This window comes from Bubalus kerabau, chromosome 13 (assembly GCF_029407905.1).
Source record: "Bubalus kerabau isolate K-KA32 ecotype Philippines breed swamp buffalo chromosome 13, PCC_UOA_SB_1v2, whole genome shotgun sequence".
In the NCBI taxonomy this organism is placed as follows: domain Eukaryota; kingdom Metazoa; phylum Chordata; class Mammalia; order Artiodactyla; family Bovidae; genus Bubalus; species Bubalus kerabau.
This window is the reverse complement of record NC_073636.1, coordinates 21,394,772-21,417,068: the sequence shown is the minus strand read 5'-3', so window position 1 is coordinate 21,417,068 and position 22,297 is coordinate 21,394,772. Positions and strand designations below refer to the sequence as shown.

The 22,297-nt window shown below is 38.1% G+C and overlaps 1 protein-coding gene across 1 annotated transcript in view; it reads right to left on the bottom strand.

Moving 5' to 3' along the window:
• The window catches only part of MALRD1 (MAM and LDL receptor class A domain containing 1), a 573,786-nt gene that overhangs the window by 122,145 nt on the left and 429,344 nt on the right, over positions 1-22,297 (bottom strand). Inside the window, exon 34 of the mRNA XM_055545367.1 lies at positions 12,063-12,264. Coding sequence (XP_055401342.1) covers positions 12,063-12,264 — 202 coding nt within the window. The remainder of the gene's footprint in view (positions 1-12,062; positions 12,265-22,297) is intronic.

The window sequence follows — 22,297 nt, the reverse complement described above, 5'->3', positions numbered from 1 at the left end:
CAGAGGCAGGTTATTTGAAACCATGAAGCTCTTTGCTAGTGACAGAAAGGCTGGAGGAGAGACCCACGGCAGTGGATGTTGGGTTACCTACAACATGAGGTTGTGATGGAGCCGCTCTCTCCCCAGCACACAAAGGCTGGATGTGAGAGAAAATAAAAAACACATTTTCCATACTGGGGAAAATCAAGAGCTGAAGGAGCAGAACATATTAAGAGGTCCTCTAAAGAGTTATCATTTTTACCCAACATCAGTATTTGCCACAATGATAGCCAATAGCTTCCTAACTATAAATAGTGATTCCACTGCAAATGTCTGAAACTGCATAAATGAAGAATTTTCTGCCTACTTATACCCTTCAATAATCTAAAACATATGTGAATGTGGAAACATGCATAAAATATGGAATGCTAGAACAGTTGTTGGTCATTCCTTTCTTGTCATGAAGCCTGGAACCCAGAGAGAGACCCCAGTGGATAAGAGATAAATTCCTCTCTTACCATCTCCAGATGGTGCTATACTATACTTCTTGGTCTGCCATATCTATGCTGGTGTGGCCTCTTTTGTATGCACTGTTGGGCCAGGTAAAGTACTTGCCTTAATGTAATGCTACTGTTCACTGATAGCTCTAGTTCCATATTAACTAAATTTTATTTAATAGTCAAAGAATTCCCCAAATGTTAAACTCTTGACTTCTATATTAGGGCCAATATTATTAAGTACACTCCCCTTTTAATCCATGCTTTACACTGCTTCAAATATATATTTCCCAAAAGAAGAATCCTGCTCAAAAAGGGTTCTTCAATGTCTGACACAATGAAGTCCACTGTCCTAATAAGATAAAGGTCCACCGTCCTGTGGTTATTCAGTGACTTAACTTCTGGTTCAGCCTCACCAGTGCTCTCCCATTAAGCCTAAAATTGCAGAGGAAATACTGACTCTCTTTCAGTTATGACTGTATTGTACTCTGCCAATTATGACTGTATTTTACTCTTTGACTATTTCAATTATGACTGTATTGTACTCTTTGGGCTTCCCTGGTGGCTCAGATGGTAAAGAATCCACCTGTAACATGGGAGACCTGGGTTTGATTCCTGGGCTGGGAAGATCACCTGGAGGGAGGGAATGGCAACCCATCCCAGTATTCTTGCCTGGAGGATACCCATGGACAGAGAAGCCTGGTGGGCTACAGTCCATGGGGTCACAAAGAGTCAGACACTACTGAATGACTAAGCACAATACTCTTTGTCAGTTGAGGTGAGGCAGAGAAGAGAATGCTGTTGTCATTCCTGTAAGTGGGAAGGTTTTCACTTATAATTATGAGAGGGTGTCTTGGCATCAATCAATTATTACATCTTTGTTTCAGTGTAGAAGGGTTGAGATGGAGAGTAGAAAGCTGTTTCTTTAACACACTCTACAAATACACACAATTGAAGGAAATCTAAGAGTCTCAGGCAATCTGTCTGTGAGGGAACTTTGCTGAATTTCATACCTACTTTGGGGACTTTCTACATGTCCCAAGAAAGTCAAAGGAGAGAGGCAGATTCCAAGATGAAGATATGGAGGTGGGCAGTACAGACGACCAGTCAGGAGTTAAATATGGTGGTCTTTTAGAGATCTCCCAGCTGTACTGTCATGACTGCCTCTATGATCCAAGAGAAAGTGGTGGGGATAGCCCATAACTTTTAGTTAACAGGGCCTTGGCTCTAAGCACAAAGACAAATACCTCCAGCTATGTTTAACTTACTATTAACTTCGGAGGAATAGGAATGAATAACTTTCTCTAAAGTTTAGAGTGTTCTATACGATTGAATTACTATTAATTTTAAAATCACATAATTTGAAGACTAATTTCTGTCTTTCTAATAAACTCATTTAAAATGTACAGCTATATACCTGAAACTAATACAACATTGTAAAATAAAATTTTAAAAGTTAAACTAATCTTTTAAGTCAAAAAGAACTAGTAGAAATAGTACTTCATTCGTTGCTTAATGACAAAAATTAATTTATTGCGAAGATTAAAAAATGATTATTTTAAAGTGCGTTGGATTCTTTTGCTCCATGTGGAATTCTATAGGAGGCATGCCTATTTAACATACCTTAGTTACATTTTAATCATAAACAGCAGAATGGGCAAAATGCAAGATCTGGATATTTTAGAACTTGAACTGACTTATCAATTATCTCCATCCAACAGAGAAGACCAACTATGGGTCTATTATTCCTTTATACCTTTTTCTAATAAAAAACTGCTTATTTCTCTAACCTCATATTTTTTATTTTGAGGAAGTTCATATTAGTGAAAATGATAACTCATATATGTAAACCCATTTCTTTACTCTTTGTTAAGACAAGAAAGTTGTTTTTTATTTTCTATTTTCCTATTTAAAAGAGTGGTCAGTCTTTGCTGAGTAAAATGTTCTCACATGCCAGTAAGATGCTATCAGAGAAACGGTCATTCTGTTGAAGTCACTTGTTTTCAATGAAAAGAAAAAAAGCTTTTCTTAAAATAGATTTCTTAGTGAATGAGTGTCACTTTCTTATTCTATTTCTTGGGCAACAGACAAACACCCTTGTTTTCGTAGATCTGAATGTTTTCCAGATAACAGCATATGTGTTCCAGGGAATAAGGAGACCTGTAATAGAAACAGACTTAAATAGCCCAAGAGAACTAAACAGGCCCAGACTGACCTTGGCTATTGAAAAACTCCCAGAATCCCTCAGATACACTTGGCTTGGTAAAACATTTGGTCTACTAAGTATTTCCAAGTAAAAAGAAAAGAGTCAGCAAAGGTTATGATCATTTTCAAACTGACTGTGCAGTAGAGAAATAACAATCTCCATATTTTATTTTAAATATACATATATTTATATACTATGGTACAAAATATATATGATTATGTGGTAAACATCATTTTTCACATAAGAGCATTCACCTTTAAGACAGAGTGTTGAGACAGTGAAGTGTGGTTTATTGTTATGTTCAATACGAGGCACTTGTCAAATCCAGGCTAATGGAGTATGGTTCCTACTGGGACTGATTTTTCCATGGTTGTCATTTGGATTTCTTGCCCCTAACTCAACAGAATTCCTTCCAGTCTGAGGATCAGCAGGAAATCAAGTAAGAACCACCTCATAGTACAACAGACAAGCTCCTCCAAATGTAGTTAAGAGGGAATCCAGATTTTACTCCTATAAGTTGGCTTGGTATTAGCTTTTAATGTCATTTTTCTGGTTCCTGTGTTTTTCCCTTCTAATCTAATGTCCTTTCTGGGAATAAAGAGGAATTATTCTATTATTTGACAGACTGTAAGGACTTCACAACCCACAGTAACAGATTTAAAACATAATAATATTCTATAAACCAGTAAGTGAATCAGAATGAACAGACAATAATTTTCCTTCAGCTTTTTGTACATTCATTATTATTCCTTTAAAGATTAGGCCCATGAATGACTCACTGAATCAGTATTATAAAACGGACCCATGTATTAAAACTATGGTTTAAATTATTTATCTACAGTTGCTATGATACCACTTCTTATATAAAATGGATATCTACTCTATATCATATACTTTTTTCAAATTTATATTTTTATCCATCATCCTAAAATTAAAGATCACTTACACACAACAAAATTTTCTTTAAAAAATAAGATAATGGAAATTTTTCAATGTAGAGGAACTAAAAGTAACAGAAAATAAGCTACACATACCACAAAATACTATGCAAGATATATTACAGGAGAGCTGCAAATTTAAGTCTAAGACAATCTGGAACAGAGTTTATCTTTCTGCTGGGAATATCAAGGATAAATTCAAGGATAATAAGACGGTTTTGCTCTGCCCTAGAAAGTGAAAAAGGATTTTAACAAGAGGAGATAAAGGACAGGGCATTCCCAGTCTGAGAAGTGGTAAGATTAAAGTCAATGAGATGAGAGGAGAAAATATAGGAAAATATAGGACAAGACTAGAGAAAGGCAAGAGGTCCTGTTTTAAGGGATCATTTTAGAACCAGAATCACACAGCTAGCCAGGAGCTGCAATAAAGGGTAAGCAGTGTATTTAGCAGGCAACTGAGAGTCTCTAAGTATTTTTCTTCTTCTTTATAGCTGGTCTGAGTTACTATATTTTGATTAGTCTCAGTTTTATTTCCTCTCTCACCACTGGCATACAGATAGATAATTTATTGTTTCTGGTCAACCATATAAATTGAACCATATGGTTACAGAATATTCAGGCTTGATTATAAATTTTTTTAAAGAAGTAGAGGAATGGTGATCATCCAGGTGATGGATGATGTGGAAATTAGAAATGAAAGAGTAACTTACAAGACTCTGAAGCATGGGCATTTGACTAGGGCTTGGTCAATAGTATGCTTCCAATCAGTTCTTTTAATTTTGTGGGAAAGAGAAAGGCACAATTAGAGAATACTCATAATGATGGCAGGCAAGTAGACAGGTCAGCTCTGAAGGAAGTATTCATAGGCAGTGGAATTAGGCAGTTTCACTCACTTTCTGCTCATTTTTCTTAGACTCTTAGTTTTACATTTAATTTTTGGACTAATCTAATATTCTTTCAATAAACTTATTTTCTGCCTTTTAAGTTAGCCTAAGTCAGATACTGTTGCTTGCAATAAAAAAGAAAAATCTTTCTGTTGCTATGGTAAGAAAACTGCAAGAAATACTTTTCTGTTTCATCCACCTCATTAGAACTGATTCAAATGTATTCTTTTTAATGGCTGAGTAATACTCCATTGTGTATATGTATCATAGCTTTCTTATCAATTCATCTGCTGATGGACATCTAGGTTGCTTCCATGTCCTGGCTATTATAACTTACACTATAGTAGGGACTAGAACATTAAGTTGATCATTATGTGGAGTAAATTAGACAAATCGGGTATGCAGCCATAAGAGAGATTCTGATGAGTCATAAGAAGCCCTTGAACTAGAGTTTGAGCAACAAAAGGGAACTGGGGGGTGGGGGGTGGGGTGGGGGAAGAAGGCGAAGTCTATAGAATATGCTGCCTGAGGCATGCTTGGAATAAGCAAATGGAGTAAAAAATACTGGTTTCAAAGTGAATATTTGAGGAAAAAAAAAGGCACTAAAATATTGATAATACCCTTTATGGCTATTCATAACCAAGACATTCTGGGGTTTTGAAAATATCAACTGATACAAATGCTATAAATATCCTTATGATAGGGTAAGTTTTCAGTAGCAATATTCTGGATACATTATGTGAAATAGATATGCCCATTCTTTGCCCTGACTTTGCACTCCAGGATGTCTGGCTCTAGGTGAGCGATGACACCATCATGGTTATCTGGGTCATGGAAATCTTTTTTGTATAGTTCTGTGTATTCTTGCCACCTCATCTTAATATCTTCTGCCTCTGTTGAGTCCATACAATTTCTGTCCTTTATTGTGCTCATCTTTGCATGAAATGTTCCCTTGGTATCTCTAATTTTGTTGAAGAGATCCCTAGTCTTTCCCATTCTACTGTTTCCCTCTATTTCTTTGCATTGATCACTTAGGAAGGCTTTCTTATCTCTCCTTGCTATTCTTTGGAACTCTGCATTCAAATGGGTATATCTTTCCTTTTCTCCTTTACCTTTTGCTTCTCTTCTTTTCTCAGCTATTTGTAAGGCTTCCTCAGATAACCATTTTGCCTTTTTGCTGGAGTACGAGGTCAAGTGGGACTTAGGAAGCAACACTATGAACAAAGCTTGGAGGTGATGGAATTCCAACTGAGCTATTTCAAATCCTAAAAGATAATGCTATTAAAGTGCTGTACTCAATATGCCAGCAAATTTGGAAAACTCAGCAGTGGCCACAGGAAGAGAAAAGGTCAGTTTTCATTCCAATCCCAAAGAAAGGCAATGTCAAAAAATGTTCAAATTACTGCACAACTGCATTCATCTCACACGCTAGCAAAGAAATGCTCAAAATTATCCAAGCTAGGATTCAATAGTACATGAACAGTGAACTTCCAGATATTCAAGCTAGATTTAGAAAAGGCAGAGGAACCAGAGATCAAATTGCCAACATCTGTTGTATCATCAAAAAAGCAAGAGAGCTCCAGAAAAACATCTACTTTTGCTTTCTTGACTATGCTAAAGCCTTTGATTGTGTAGATCACAACAAACTATGGATAATTCTTAAAGAGATGGGAATATCAGACCACCTTACCTGCCTCCTGAGAAATCTGTATGTAGGTCAAGAAGCAACAGTTAGAACTGGACATGGAACAATGGACTGGTTCCAAATTGGAAAGGAATACACTGAGGCTGTATATTGTCACCCTGCTTATTTAACTTACATGCAGAGCACATCATCCAAAATGACAGGCTGGGTGAAGCACAAACTAGAATCAAGACTACAGGCAGAATATCAGTAACTTCAGATATGCAGATGACACCAAACTTATGACAGAAAGCAAAGAAGAACTAAAGAGCCTCTTGATGAAAGTGAAAGAGGAGAATGAAAAAGTTGGCCTAAAACTCAACATCCAAAAAACTAAGATCATGGCATCAGGTCCAATCACTTCATGACACATAGATGGGAAACAATGGAAACAGTGGGAGGCTTTATTTTCTTGGTCTCCAAAATCACTGCAGATGGTGACTGCAGTGATGAAATTAAAAGATGCGTGTTCCTTTGAAAAAAAACTGTGACTAATTTAGACAGCTTGGAGAATTTTGAGCATTACTTTACTAGCGTGTGAGATGAGTACAATTGTGCGGTAGTTTGAGCATTCTTTGGCATTGCCTTTCTTTGGGATTGGAATGAAAACTGACCTTTTCCAGTCCTGTGGCCACTGCTGAGTTTTCCAAATTTGCTGGCATATTGAGTGCAGCACTTTCACAGCATCATCTTTCAGGATTTGAAATAGCTCAACTGAAATTCCATCACCTCCACTAGCTTTGTTTGTAGTGATGCTTTAATCTGTATGCAGGTCAGGAAGCAACAGTTAGAACTGGACATGGAACAACAGACTGGTTCCAAATAGGAAAAGGAGTACGTCAAGGCTGTATATTGTCACCCTGCTTATTTAACTTATATGCAGAGTACATCATGAGAAACGCTGGGCGGGAAGAAGCACAAGCTGGAATCAAGATTGCTGGGAGAAATATCAATAACCTCAGATATGCAGATGACACCATCCTTATGGCAGAAAGTGAAGAAGAACTAAAAAGCTTCTTGATGAAAGTGGAAGAGGAGAGTGAAAAAGTTGGCTTAAAGCTCAACATTCAGAAAACGAAGATCATGGCATCCGGTCCCAGCACTTCATGGGAAATATATGGGGAAACAATGTCAGACTTTATTTTTTGGGGCTCCAGAATTACTGCAGATGGTGACTGCAGCCATGAAATTAAAAGACGCTTACTCCTTAGAAGGAAAGTTAGGACCAACCTAGATAGCATATTCAAAAGCAGAGACATTACTTTGCAAAAAAAGGTTCGTCTAGTCAAGGCTATGGTTTTTCCTGTGGTCATGTATGGATGTGAGAGTTGGACTGTGAAGAAGGCTGGTGCCAAAGAATTGATGCTTTTGAACTGTGGTGTTGTAGAAGACTCTTGAGAGTCCCTTGGACTGCAAGCAGATCCTACCAGTCCATTCTGAAGGAGATCAGCCCTGGGATTTCTTCGGAAGGAATGATGCTAAAGCTGAAACTCCAGTACTTTGGCCACCTCATGCGAAGAGTTGACTCATTGGAAGACTCTGATGCTGGGAGGGATTGGGGACAGGAGGAGAAGGGGACAACAGAGGATGAGATGGCTGGATGGCATCACTTACTCAATGGATGTGAGTCTGATTGAACTCCGGGAGTTGGTGATAGACAGGGAGGCCTGGTGTGCTGCGATTTATGGGGTCGCAAAGAGTTGGACATGACTGAGCGACTGAACTGAACTGAACTGAACCTGGACAGCATATTAAAAAGTAGAGACATTACTTTGCCAACAAGTATGTCTAGTCAAAGCCATTGTTTTTCCAGTAGTCATGGATGGATGTAAGAGTTGGACAATAAAGAAAGCTGAGCACTGAAGAATTGGTGCTTTCAAATTGTTGTGTTGGAGAAGACTCTTGAGAGTTCCTTGGACAGCAAGGAGAACAAACCAGTCAGTCCTAAAGGAAATGAGTCCTAAAAATTCACTGGAAGGACTGATGCTGAAGCTGAAGTTCCAATAATTCGGCCACATGGTGCAAAGAACTGACCTCATTAGAAAAGACACTGATGCTTGGAAAGTATGAAGGCAGGAGGAGAAAGGGATGACAGAGGACAAGATGGTTGGATGGCATCACCAATTCAATGGACATGAGTTTGAGTGAGCTCTAGGCATTGGTGATGGACAGGGCAGCCTGGTGTGCTGCAGTCTATGGGTTCGCAAAGAGCCAGAACAACAGCAAGTGAACTGAACTGATTCTTTGCCCTGGACCACAGCTGTGGTCTTCACTCCTGTGTGGTGTTGGTAGGAAGCAAACACCATTAACAGTGAGGATCCTTCCTCTGAAGTGTGTGTAGAGCAGCCTATGTAAAGAACAAGACGGCATGCTTTTCTTCTTAAACCCACCAACCTGCAGTGATGTCATACTGGTAAATTAAAATTAACCTTGCTGGAGAATCGACACCAAGGAAATAGGAAAATGCTACACATGGGGCTTTTTTATCCTCTTGAGAACTAGCTTACCAGCACACCACTGAATATTTCTAAGGAATATTCATTGATGGCTCAATAAACCACTTCTCTACGCCTGATGCTGCCTTCAAGTCAAATGAAACTGTCTTAGAACCATAGTTTAGAGCTAAGAGAGTTTCAATTACATTTACTACTATCTTAAGCTTCCAAGGATGCATTGCTATCCCAATATGTCCTTAGATATTAAACTTCTGGAGAGCTGGCAGTAATATTATAGGCACATATGACTTTTCAATCTAAATTCAGGGCAGCACACAGTAGATTCACAACAAACTTTAGTTACATGGGATTCCCTGGTAGCTCAGCTCATAATCTGCCTGCAGTGCAGGAAACCTCAGTTTGATTCCTGAGTCAGGAGGATTCCCTGGAGAAGGGAGCGGCTACCCACTCCAGTATTCTGCCCAGAAAAATTCAATGGACTGTATAGTCCATGAGGTCACAAAGAGTTGGATGCAACAGAGCAACTTTCCCTTCACTTTTGGTTAAATGAAGGGCAGACTTACTCAAGTTTACAAACACAGCAAGTAATGAGAAGTCTTCTATGTCTTCCCGCAATGACATTTCTGCTCTAACTCCTGGACCCTCTGAACTGCCTCATCATTCTCTCTGGACTGTCTTCTTTTCTAGATCATTTTCTATCCCTTTCTTCTGCTTTCCTGATCCTCTTTTACAAATCCCATCCCATATGATCATAAGAAAGTAGAATTAAAAGAGAGAGAAGACACTGTTTATTTCATCTCCCTGGTAATATAACATGATCTAAGGAGTTTAAATTTCTTTGAAAATTATATAAGAGTTTGGTAATACAGTCATGATTTAGACTCATGTCTCCAAATTTTTAGTATAATTGTTATCTTTCTACCTCTCAATACAGTCACACAGAGTACATTGGACAATTCACACAGCTCTGTCTATCGCTGTCTCTTACTTTTTCCAAAACAAGGGTTAGAGAATAAGACTGGAGGCAGAGTTCATTGTTGGTAGTGAAGAGGGGTATCATATAAATTCAGCTGAGGACTTTTACTTATTCATCTTTTCATTTGACATATTTATTGTTTATTCATAGGACATGTTTATTGAGTATCTCCTATTTAACAGGTCTCCTCTAGGCATATAGAATACATCACTGGAGATAATATAAATGATGAAGATGATGAAAACAGACAAATATTTCCATTTTTAAATAATTTGCCTTCAAGAGAATATACCAGTCCTGGAAATGCTCCAGAGTAATACTCTCTGTTCACATCCAGAGATGGGAAAAAAGAAGAAAAATCTCTATTCAAGAATGAGGTGAGAGCTACTGTCATTTAGCAGTGATAATATAAACAAGGAGAACTTGTGGCTGCCTATTCCCCATGAATTCCTTATGAATTTCATTATTTTGTTTGGCACCTTGCTAGTTGCTGTCATTTTATATTTACCAAGTCAAGTTAAAAGGGATGCCCCAGGATAACATTTCTTTTTTTTGGAATTGCATTCACTCCCCGAAGATCTATTTTCTTTCAATTTAACGACAACAACAACAACAACAACAACAAAATGTAGCTGGAAAGATTGTTCAAAAAGAAGAACTAAAAAAGCCCAAAGTTAGTGGAAGGAAGGGAATACCAAAGATTAGAGCAGAAATAAATAAAATAGAGACTAAAAGCACAATAGAAAAGATTAGTGAAATCAAGAGCTGGTTCTTTGAAATGATAAACAAAATGACAAATCTTTAGCTAGACTCACCAAGGAAAAGAGAGGACTCAGATAAAATCATATATGAAAGAGGGGATGTTATACCTGGTAACACAGAAATACAAAAGATAATAAGAGACTACTACATGCAATTATACACCAGATAAATTGGACAATCTAGAGGAAATGGATTGATTCTCAGTAACACAATCTTCCAAGACTGGTTCAGGAAGAAATAGAAAATCTGAGCTGATGGATGCTAGTAAAGAGATTGAATCAGCAATTAAAAACCTTCCAACACACCAAAGTCCAGCATAAGAAGGCTTCACAGGTGAGTTCTACAAAACATTCAAATAAGAACTAATATCAGTACTTGTCAAACTCTTCCAAAAACAGAAGAGGAGAGAACACTTTCAAACTCATTCTGTGAGGTCAGAATTATATACATAAACAAAATAAGGACACTATAAGGAAAGAAAATTACAAGTCAATATTCCTGATGAAAATGAATGAAAAATCTTCAATGAAATATTAGCAAACCAAATTAAACAACACATTATAAAGGTTGTACGTAATGATCAACTGGGATATCTTCTAGGGATGGAAGGATTACTGAAAATCTGAAAGTGAGTCATTGTGATACACCATATTAACAGAATAAAGGATAAAAATCATATGATCATCTCCATAAATGCATAAAAGGCATTTGGCAAAATCAACATCCATTTCTCGATAAGAATTTTCCCAAAGAAAATATAGAAGAAATGTACATCAACATAATAAAGTCCATAGAAGACAAAGCCGCAGCTGATGTTATACCTAATGATGAAAAGATAAACACTTTACCTCCAAAAAAGACCAGGAACAAGACAAGGATGCACATTCTGTCTACTTTTATTCGATATAATATTGAAGTCCTAGCCATAGCAATCAGGGGGAAAAAAAAGTAAATGGCATCCACATTGGAATGGAAGAAGTAAAACTGTTATTATTTGCAGGTAACGTGATAGTATACATAGAAAACCCCGTAGACTTCACCAAAAAATTCCCTGTTGGAAACAATAAATAAATGCAGCAAAGTTGCAGCATACAAAATTAATGGACAGTTTGAAAGCAATGACCTTACTCTCTAATGTTGATAAAGTGAAGGATTTATATGAGAACAAATAGCCACTTAAGTGGAAGCATCTTAAACATCAGAAACTCAGATTTTTGTTAAAGGTATGATTTCTTAGAAAAGGAGTTAATTACAAGACTTTTTTTTCCTTGATGCAATAGAATAAGAGTTCTAGATTGTAATGTAGAAACAGAAGGGGAAAAGTTAATCTGGATGGAAAAGACAGGTGAGCAGAAGAGTCTTTGGGCAGTTGCTGTGAACCTTTGTAAATTAAAAGAAAAAATAAGACAACAAAGCTATATTGAGAAAACTAAATTTTCTCTGGGTTTCTTAAAGAACTTTAGTCAAAGCTACTTTGTTGCCTAGAGGGCATGGAAATTTCATGATAAAGTTTCACGGAGAGAAAAACTTTACCTCCAGCTGTGTCTACTGCTCTTTCTACAATGTATGAGTAAGACTGGGCATGAAAAGAAATGCAATTCCTCAGAAATTCCCAATTCTTTTATATTTAGATATCTAAAACAATCTTTGTACAGCCCATTTTCAGAAGGAATTGCTTACCTCCAAATACACATTCTGGGGTAAAAGAGATGTCATCAAGAGCGATAAAGATGTTCTCTTTTCCACTCAAATCAGCTTCAAATGCCACTTTAAATGGACTGTTACTTGAAAGAGGAACATGTCCGTACATCCAACCAGTTCGTTTATTGCCAATCACTGACCACATGAGGATGTTTAGTCCAGATTCATCAACAGTATACACCTAACAACAGGGAAGAAAACAAACAGAAAAAAATCAACTCTTTGAGGTTTAGGTATTAGAGGAACACAGATGTCCAGGTTGTCAATGAAAGAATGGAGTCTGGCTTGTGACAACCCAATAACAATACTTCTCTGTATATAAAAGCATGGTTGCCTATGGATGTTATATTTTCTTTGGTGAATCAGACCTTTGTTTAGGTCTGATTTCTGTGTACCAACTTAGATATGGGCCCAAAGTGTAACTATTTCAAGTCTCTAAAAAGCTGGCGGAGGGGTGCAACCAGAATTTCTCACCACTTAAAAAAAAAAAAAAGAAAGAAAGAAAGAAAACAAAAAAACATGGAACAACAGACTGGTTCCAAACCGGGAAAGGAATACTTCAAGGTTGTATATTGTCACCCTGCTTATTTAACTTATATGCAGAGTACATCATGAGAAATGCTGGACTGGTGGACAAACATCCACAGGTGAAAAAAACCCACAAAACTGACTGTTCCCAGCAGAATTCTGGAATAACTGTAAGAGATGGACAGCATAGAGAAGAAGCACAACCTGGAATCAAGATTGCTGGAAGAAATATCAATAATCACAGATATGCAGATGATACCACCCTTATGGCAGAAAACAAGGAAGAACTAAAGAGCCTCTTGATGAAAGTGAAAGAGGAGAGTGAAAAAGTTGGTTTAACACTCAACATTCAGAAAATTAAGATCATGACATCTGGTCCCATCACTTCATGGCAAATAGATGGGGCAAACAATGGAAACAGTGGCGGACTTTATTTTTGGGGGCCCCAAAATCACTGCAGATGGTGACTGCAGCCATGAAATTAAAAGATGCTTGCTCCTTGGAAGAAGAGTTATGACCAACCTAGACAGCATATTAAAAAGCAGAGATGTTACTTTGCCAACAAAGGTCTGTCTAGTCAAAGCTATGGTTTTTCCAGTAGTCATATATGGATGTGAGAGTTGGACTATAAAGAAAGTTGAGCTTTCGATGCTTTTGAACTGTGGTGTTGGAGAAGACTCTTGAGAGTCCCTTGGACTGCAAAGAGATCCAACCAGTCCATCCTAAAGGAAATCAGTCCTGAATATTCATTGGACGGACTGATGTTGAAGCTGAAACTGCAATACTTTGGCCACCTGATGTGAAGAACTGACTCACTGGAAAAGACCCTGATGATGGGAATGATTGAAGGCGGGAAGAAAAGGAGACAACAGAGGATGAGATGGTTGGATGGCATCACTGACTCAATGGGCATAAGTTTGAGTAAGCTCTGGGAGTTGGTGATGGACAGGGAAGTCTGGTGTGCTGCAGTCCACGGGGTCACAAAGAGTCGGACCCAACTGAGCAACTGAATTGAACCTAACTACAACATTAATTTCACATTCTTTGAAAGAGACAGACTATTTAGGAGTAATCAGAATTAAAGTGCCTCTTAATATCAGAATGACCTATGTAGCATTCAATGTTAGCCTGGTACCTCTAAGTTTTTTTTTTTTTTTTAATCCCAATTAGTAATATCACTGTACAGACTACCTTCAAAATGGCTTCAAAGGATCTTCCCTCAAAGGAAGGAAGTTTTAGACTGTAAAACAACAAACAGGAAAAAAAATGAAATTATTATTTGATTTACTTTTTTAGTGTATTCTGAAGAATTGTAAATATTTGGAAAAACGGTTTCTGGTTCTGATGGCTAACTAAAACATACATTTATCTATACACCTCAAAAATGTTTCCATCCACAGAAACACTGGAAAATTAGGAGCACATCTACCAATGTACAAAAATGGTAAGTTCTTTCTGGAAGTTTTAAATTAAATGCAAACTGTTGGTTGAAATTACATAAACAAAGCTGAGGAATTTGCAAACATCCACAGGTGAAAAAAACCCACAAAACTGACTGTTCCCAGCAGAATTCTGGAATAACTGTAAGAGATGGACAGCATAGAGAAGAATCTATGCATGTGTCACCAGCTTATAATTAATCAAAGAATTCTATGAAAAGCCCGGTCATTCATTATGTTAGGAGTTATTGATGCAGACTTGCATACCTAGAACACACAGGTTGGGTATATACTGCTGGAGAAAGTATTTTGTTATGGTGGCCATGAGCAGAGCAAACTAATGAACACATTAAACAAAAAGAATTCAATATAGTGGACTGCACAGGGATTAAGATTGAGGGTAGGAGGAGAAGGGGGCCACAGAGGATAAGACCGTTGGGTGGATTATCAACTCAATGGACATGACTTCGAGCAAACTCTGAGAGACAGTGAAGGACAGGGAAACCTGGTATGCTGTAGTCCATGGGGTCACAAAGAGTCAGACATGACTGAGCGACTGAACAACAACAATAGGGATTAATAAAGAGTAGTGAGCAAAGACCATGCTCTTTGATAATTATCATTGATAATTATATACTGATGATGTCTAAGGAATTTTAAAGAATACAATTGCCAGGAAAGTAGATGACATTTACAACATGCACCTAACTTTAGTAAGTCATAGAGCTGTTTGAGAGGGTTAGTTTAGGTCAATAAAATTTTGCCAAAGGTCTTTTTTTTTTTATTTGTGGGACAGGTAGTTTAAAGTATGCAATTAATTTTCAACAAAAATGGATAAATATTTTATAGAGATTTACTAAAAAAATAAGTGTCCACTTCACAGAAAAAAATATAGCAATTAGAATGTAGAAACAGGGAATAAGAAGTAAAGGATGTATAATCAATCTAAATGAAGACAGAGCTAACACGGTAAATAATGAAACAAACAAACAGACAAATAGAAAATGTACACAAAAAATGGTTTGTATAGATGCAAAAGAACTGCACTGATTTATAAAATCTTAGATTACAGAAAAAAAAAAAATCCAGCCATAAGCTGTTTATAACTGATGTTCAGCTCAGTTCAGTCACTAAGTTCAGTTCAGTTCACTTCAGTCGCTCAGTCATGTCAAACTCTTCGTGACCCCATGAATCGCAGCACGCCAGGCCTCCCTGCCCATCACCAACTCCTGGAGTTCACTCAGACTCACGTCCATCGAGTCAGTGATGCCATCCAGCCATCTCATCCTCTGTCGTCCCCTTCTCCTCCTGCCCCCAATCCCTCCCAGCATCAGAGTCTTTTCCAATGAGTCAACTCTTCGCATGAGGTGGCCAAAGTACTGGAGTTTCAGCTTCAGCATCATTCCCTCCAAAGAAATCCCAGGGCTGATCTCCTTCAGAATGGACTGGTTGGATCTCCTTGCAGTCCAAGGGACTCTCAAGAGTCTTCTCCAACACCACAGTTCAACAGCATCAATTCTTCGGCGCTCAGCCTTCTTCACAGTCCAACTCTCACATCCATACATGACCACAGGAAAAATATAACCACCATAGCCTTGACTAGACGGACCTTTGTTGGCAAAGTAATGTCTCTGCTTTTGAATATGCTATCTAGATTGGTCATAACTTTCCTTCCAAGGAGTAAGCATCTTTTAATTTCATGGCTGCAGTCACCATCTGCAGTAATTTTGGAGCCCCCCAAAATAAAGTCTGACACTGTTTCCACTGTTTCCCCATCTATTTCTCATGAAGTGATGGGACTGGATGCCATGATCTTTGTTTCCTGAATGTTGAGCTTTAAGCCAACTTTTTCACTCTCCTCTTTCACTTTCATCAAGAGGCTTTTTAGTTCCTCTTCACTTTCTGCCATAAGCGTGGTGTTATCTGCATATCTGAGGTTATTGATATTTCTCCCGACAGTCTTGATTCCAGCTTGCGCTTCTTCCAGTCCGATGTTTCTCATGATGTACTCTGCATATAAGTTAAATAACCAGGGTGACAATATACAGCCTTGAAGTATTCCTTTCCCGGTTTGGAACCAGTCTGTTGTTCCATGTCTAGTTCTAACTATTGCTTCCTGACCTGCATATAGATTTTTCAAGAGGCAGGTCAGGTGGTCTGGTATTCCCATCTCTTTCAGAATTGTCCAGTTTATTGTGATCCACACAGTCAAAGGCTTTGGCATAGTCAATAAAGCAGACATAGATGTTTTTCTGGAACTCTCTTGCTTTTTCCATGATCCAGCAGATGTTGGCAATTTGATGTCTGGTTCCTCTGTCTTTTCTAAAACCAGCTTGAACATCAGGAAGTTCATGGTTCACGTATTGCTGAAGCCTGGCTTGGAGAATTTTGAGCATTACTTTACTAGCGTGTGAGATGAGTACAATTGTGCGGTAGTTTGAACATTCTTTGGCATTGTCTTTCTTTGGGATTGGAATGAAAACTGACCTTTCCAGTCCTGTGGCCACTGCTGAGTTTTCCAAATTTGCTGGCATATTGAGTGCAGCACTTTCACAGCATCATCTTTCAGGATTTGGAATAGCTCAACTGGAATTCCATCACGTCCACTAGCTTTGTTCGTAGTGATGCTTTCTAAGGCCCACTTGACTTCACATTCTAGGATGTCTGGCTCTAGATGAGTCACTCAGTTGTGTCCAACTCTTTGTGATCCCATGGACTGTAGCACACCAGGCTTCCCTGTCTGTCGCAAACTCTCAGAGCTTGCTCAAACTCATGTTCATTGAATCAGTGATGCCATCCAACCATCTCATCCTTTGTCATCCCTTTCTCCTCCTGCCTTGTAGCTTTCCCAGCATCAGGGTCTTTTCAAATGAGTCAGTTCTTCACATTGGTGACCAAAGTATTGGAGTTGCAGCTTCAGCATCAGTCCTTCCAAAGAATATTCAGGACTGATTTCCTTTAGGATGGACTGGTTGGATCTCCTTGCAGTCCAAGGGACTCTCAAGAGTCTTCTCCAACACCACAGTTCAAAAGCATCAATTCTTCAGCACTCAACTTTCTTTACAGTCCAACTCTCACATCCATACATGACTACTAGAAAAACCATAGCTTTGATTAGATGGACCTTTGTTGGCCAAGTATTGTCTCTGATTTTTAATATGTTGTCTAGGTTTGTCAAAGCTTTTCTTCCAAGGAGCAATTGTCTTTTAATTTCATGGCTGCAGTCACCATCTGCAGTGATTTTGGAGCCGCCCCCCCCCCCCTCAAAATAAAGTCTCTCACTGTTTCCATTGTTGGGATGAATAAGATGTTAAAGTATTTATTTTTAAAGTGGTAAGGATGTCTGTATTATAAACAAACAAAATAAGATTTCAGGTAAGTATAAAGGGGGGATATTTAAAATTGATAAACATAATAATTCCTCTCGCACATATAACTGTCTTGAATCTTCATGCATTCCATGACATGGCTTAGAAATATAGAAGCTGAGACCAATAAAAACAGAAAACCAAATTGCGACTTTATACTGGAGGAAAAATGTCTTTTTCCTAAATTGTCAAATTAAGTCAATAACAGTGAGTAAGGTTGTAGAGGATCATGATTTATCTCTGTGTTTCTATCATCTCTGTGTATCTATCTGTCTTTGTTTCAACTAAGAAGCAATCATTTTCTTACACATCCATAGAAAATTTACAAAGGTATACATAAACTTAACAATGATAACGAAAGCATGTCTAATCAACAAGGAGAGGGCATAGTACTGAATCAACAGTGTTGGAATAACCAGCTTCGTATCTGGAAAGAAAATCATGAGTTTCTAACTTCTCACCAAATATACACAAAATCAATTATGACTGCATGAATCAGTTAGATCTGAAAATCAAAATTATGTGATAACAAACAACTGAGAATATTTTGCTATTTATGACAGGAAAAGGCTTCCTAAACAAAGCATTAAAGCCAAAATCTATCAGGAAAATAGACTGATGTATTTCACAAAATAAAAATGGGGAAAAAAAGTTGCTTTAACTATGAATATATTAAGTGTTTTTCTCTTTTTAAGAAGTAATATTCAGCTTGGGAATCAGACTTTAAAGCAGAGCTGACTTCTGGTTCTTTCTCAAGGTGACTTTGCACCTAGCTTGCTTTTAGGCAGGTGTAAGAAATATCTTCTTTTGCAAATTCCCATGTCTCTATTCTAAAACTGTGACTTGATTTTAATTTTTAGCAGCATAACTCTTCAACTTGAGGTCGCTTTTCTTTTCCTGCTTTTATTATATTCTAAAGGGAAAGTCTAATTTGAAGGTCATATTCGTATTAGCTCCTTCTTCTGAGTGTCAACCTTTGCATTTCACAGAGTGCCTTCTCAGCCTGCTAATTTATACTTTAATAGAAACTAACAGCAAGGTTTTTCCCATTCTGAGATTTATTTTCCTATTATATACAATAAAAGATAACAGCACGTGTCAGCACTGTTTCCTCTGTCTGCACTATTGAAGTATCTCTGCCATCAAGGTCTGTGCACCCACCTTTGCTAAGCTGTTAACATAAGCCCATGATTCTCACTACACAACACGCAGATGAAACATTCTGTTGGACACATTCTCCTACGGACACACTCCCCATCACAGCATCCTCAGTGTCACACGAACTGCTCAGCAAAATGCCTGGCACACCAGGTACAACCTTACCTTTCTTGTCTTCTATTCAGTAAGACCTGTCAGAAGAAATATAGGACACTGATACAGGGAGAATCTTGAAGCTATACTCAAAAAGGGAAGAAATCACTGAAAAATACTTGGGTTCATTTTAACTACTGTTCTTGCGTATTACCTGTGTCCCATTTTACAAATGACTGACATACCAGCATGCGTACACGTTGAGAATTACTGCCTTAGTACATGACTATGTTTTTGCTAAAATAGTATGAAATGCTCAAATGGAGGGTATTATCTAAAGTTTGATAAGTCTGTTTAGAGGGCAGAAATTTGCTAAGTCTGCTCATTTACACAGACTTCAGACTTTTTATGCCTGGGGATATTTGCGTGTGTCATTGTTTTCTCTGTTAAACATTCTCTGAGGTTATTCTCAAAAGCTGCCATTGATAAGCAGTGTACCACCACTTGTAGATATAAGGACTATGAGGTTCAGCATGTAACAGGAATGAGAGCGAACTTGTTAGCCTGGGACAGTTAAAATTCTTTAATAAAAGAATAAAATTATAGACCAAACACTGATAATGCCTCTCAACAACTTTTGTAATAACATAATATCATAAAAAAGCACTTTAAAATTAAGCATTAATAATAAACAAAAGGACTAAGCAGAAAATCTGATGTGTAAATTGCCTTAAGCATGTGCCATACAAACTATAGTTCTATAAATATAAGTATATATTAAACTTTTTTGAATATATTTTTTCCTTCCTGAAACTTAACATTTTTATCATTTATCCTTTTACTCAACATATCACTGGAAGAATTTCTATAGCACTAGTGATAATTAAGAAATAGGCCAGGTCCTTGCCTCTGTGGTAACATCACATGGTAAAAATCAGAGACTTAGGGCAAGTCATTAATTCAGGTTATCAGTTTGTAAGTTATGACTTCATTGAACTAAGTGGCAATCTAGTGTCCTGATTTGTATGAATATAATCTAAAATGGGCTTCCCTGGTGGCTCAGATGGTATAGTGTCTGCCTGCAATGCTGGAGACCCAGGTTCAATCCCTGGGTTGGGAAGATCCCCTGGAGAAGGAAATGGCAGCCCACTCCAGTACTCTTGCCTGGAAAATCCCATGGACAGAGGAGCCTGGTTGGCTACCGTTCATGGGGGTTGCAACGAGTTGGACATGACTGAATGACTTTACTTACTTACTTTACTTAAATCTAAAATTCATTTTCCTTTATTACTAGGAACTGTTTATATACAATATTTTATTAATTCATAATTCAATTATTTCTGATCATATTATTATATGTGGTGATAAGGGTAGTTGCCAATTGGTGTATCAGATGTCCTTTCTAGAATACCTCAAAATACCTGGCCCTCAATGACTCATTGTGCTCTGCATCACCCCTAGAGGGCCCAAGGTCATTTTGCATTTAAGAAACAAGGCTGAATTGAAGTGAGACTCTTTTCTCTTTTTTGGCCACCTGGCTTGAAAAATCTTAGTTCCCTTACCAGGGATTGAACCCAGGCCCTTGACAGTGAGAGCACAAAGTCCTATCCACTGGACTTCCAGGAAATTCCCTAAATGTCTTATTCTGAAGTTTGGAAGTCTAGAAGCAGCACAGGGAATATAAAGAATTTCCTCTTGCATTGTTTCAGAGATGGGGGCCCCTGAAAGGGCCAGTTCTTCTAATAGGACAGATATAGATCAGATAACAAACCCAAGAGGACTCTGAAACTGACCAGAAAGGGCTTTGAAAAGTTTGACAAAAAGGATGTAGTCTTGGTGGCTCTTGTCCTCGAACAGCTCATTCAAAAGTTAACCTTCAAAAGCAGCAGAACAAAAGGATTAAATGTTATGACACAGGGGTAATTATAGAAAAAAGGAATACTGATGGCACCCCTATCCAACACCAAACACACACTATACATTGAGGGTGCCATGTTTCAGTTCAGTTCAGTTCAGTCGCTCAGTCGCGTCCTACTCTTTGCGACCCCATGAATTGCAGCACACGAGGCCTCCCTGCCCATCACCATCTCCTGGAGTTCACTCAAACTCACGTCCATCGAGTCGGTGATGCCATCCAGCCATCTCATCCTCTGTCGTCCCCTTCTCCTCCTGCTCCCAGTCCCTCCCAGCATCAGAGTCTTTTCCAATGAGTCAACTCTTCCCATGAGGTGGCCAAAGTACTGGAGTTTCAGCTTCAGCATCAGTCCTTCCAAAGAACACCCAGGACTGATCTCCTTTAGAATGGACTGGCTGGATCTGCTTGCAGTCCAAGGGGCTCTCAAGAGTCTTCTCCAACACCACAGTTCAAAAGCATCAATTCTTCGGTGCTCAGCTTTCTTCACAATCCAACTCTCACATCCATACATGACCACTGGAAAAACCATAGCCTTGACTAGACGGACCTTTGTCAGCAAAGTAATATCTCTGCTGTTCAATATGCTATTTAGGTTGGTCATAACTTTTCTTCCAAGGAGTAAGCGTCTTTTAACTTCATGGCTGCAGTCACCATCTGCAGTGATTTTGGAGCCCCCCAAAATAAAGTCTGACACTGTTTCCACTGTTTCCCCATCTATTTCCCTTGAAGTGATGGGCCACGTTTAGGAGGATGATTTAAATAACTGTTACACCAATTTTTTTTGTTTTGTTTTGTTTCTGTTACATTGGTTGTTGTTGTTCAGTTGTTAAGTAAAGTCCAACTCTTTGTGACCCCATGAACTGTGGTACACCAGGCTTCCTTGTCCTTCACTATTTCCTGGAGTTTGCTTAAACTCATGTCCATTGAGTCAGTGATGCCATCCAATGCCATCATCCTCTATCTCTCCCTTCTCCTCTTGCCCTCAATCTTTCCCAGCATCAGGGTCTTTTCCAATGAGTTGGCTAGATCTTCACATCAGGTAGCCAAAGTACTGGAACTTCAGTTTCTGCATCAGTCCTTCCAATGAATATTCAGGGTTGATTTCCTTTAGTATAGACTGGTTTTACCTCTTTGCTATCCAAGGGACTCTCAGGAGTCTTCTCCAACACCATAGTTCGAAAGCATCAATTCTTTGGTGCTCAGCCTTCTTTATGGTCCAACTCTCACATTTGTACATGACTACTGGGAAAGCCATAGCTTTAACTATACGGACCTTTTATGGCAAAATGACGTCTTTGCTTTTTAATATACTTTCTAGTTTGGTCATAGCTTTTCTTCGAAGGAGCAAGTGTCTTTTAATTTCATTGCTGCAGTCACCATCCGCAGTGATTTTGGAGCCCAAGAAAATAAAATTTGTCACTGTTTCACTTTTTACCCATCTATTTTCCATGAAGCAATGGGATCAGATGCCATGATATTCATCTTTAGAATGTTGAGTTTTAAGCCAGCTTTTTCACACTCCTCTTTTACCTTTGTCAAATCACACTAGTAATTCAAATCAAATTTATATTGAAAACCACAATACGCAGAATATAAAACAGGCAAAGTGTATTTTAAAGACCAGATTTCAATAATTATTGCAGAGAATAAAACATGATTTTGAGCAATAAAGTATGGAAAATAAAATATGCCATAAAAATTCATCTAGTTCTG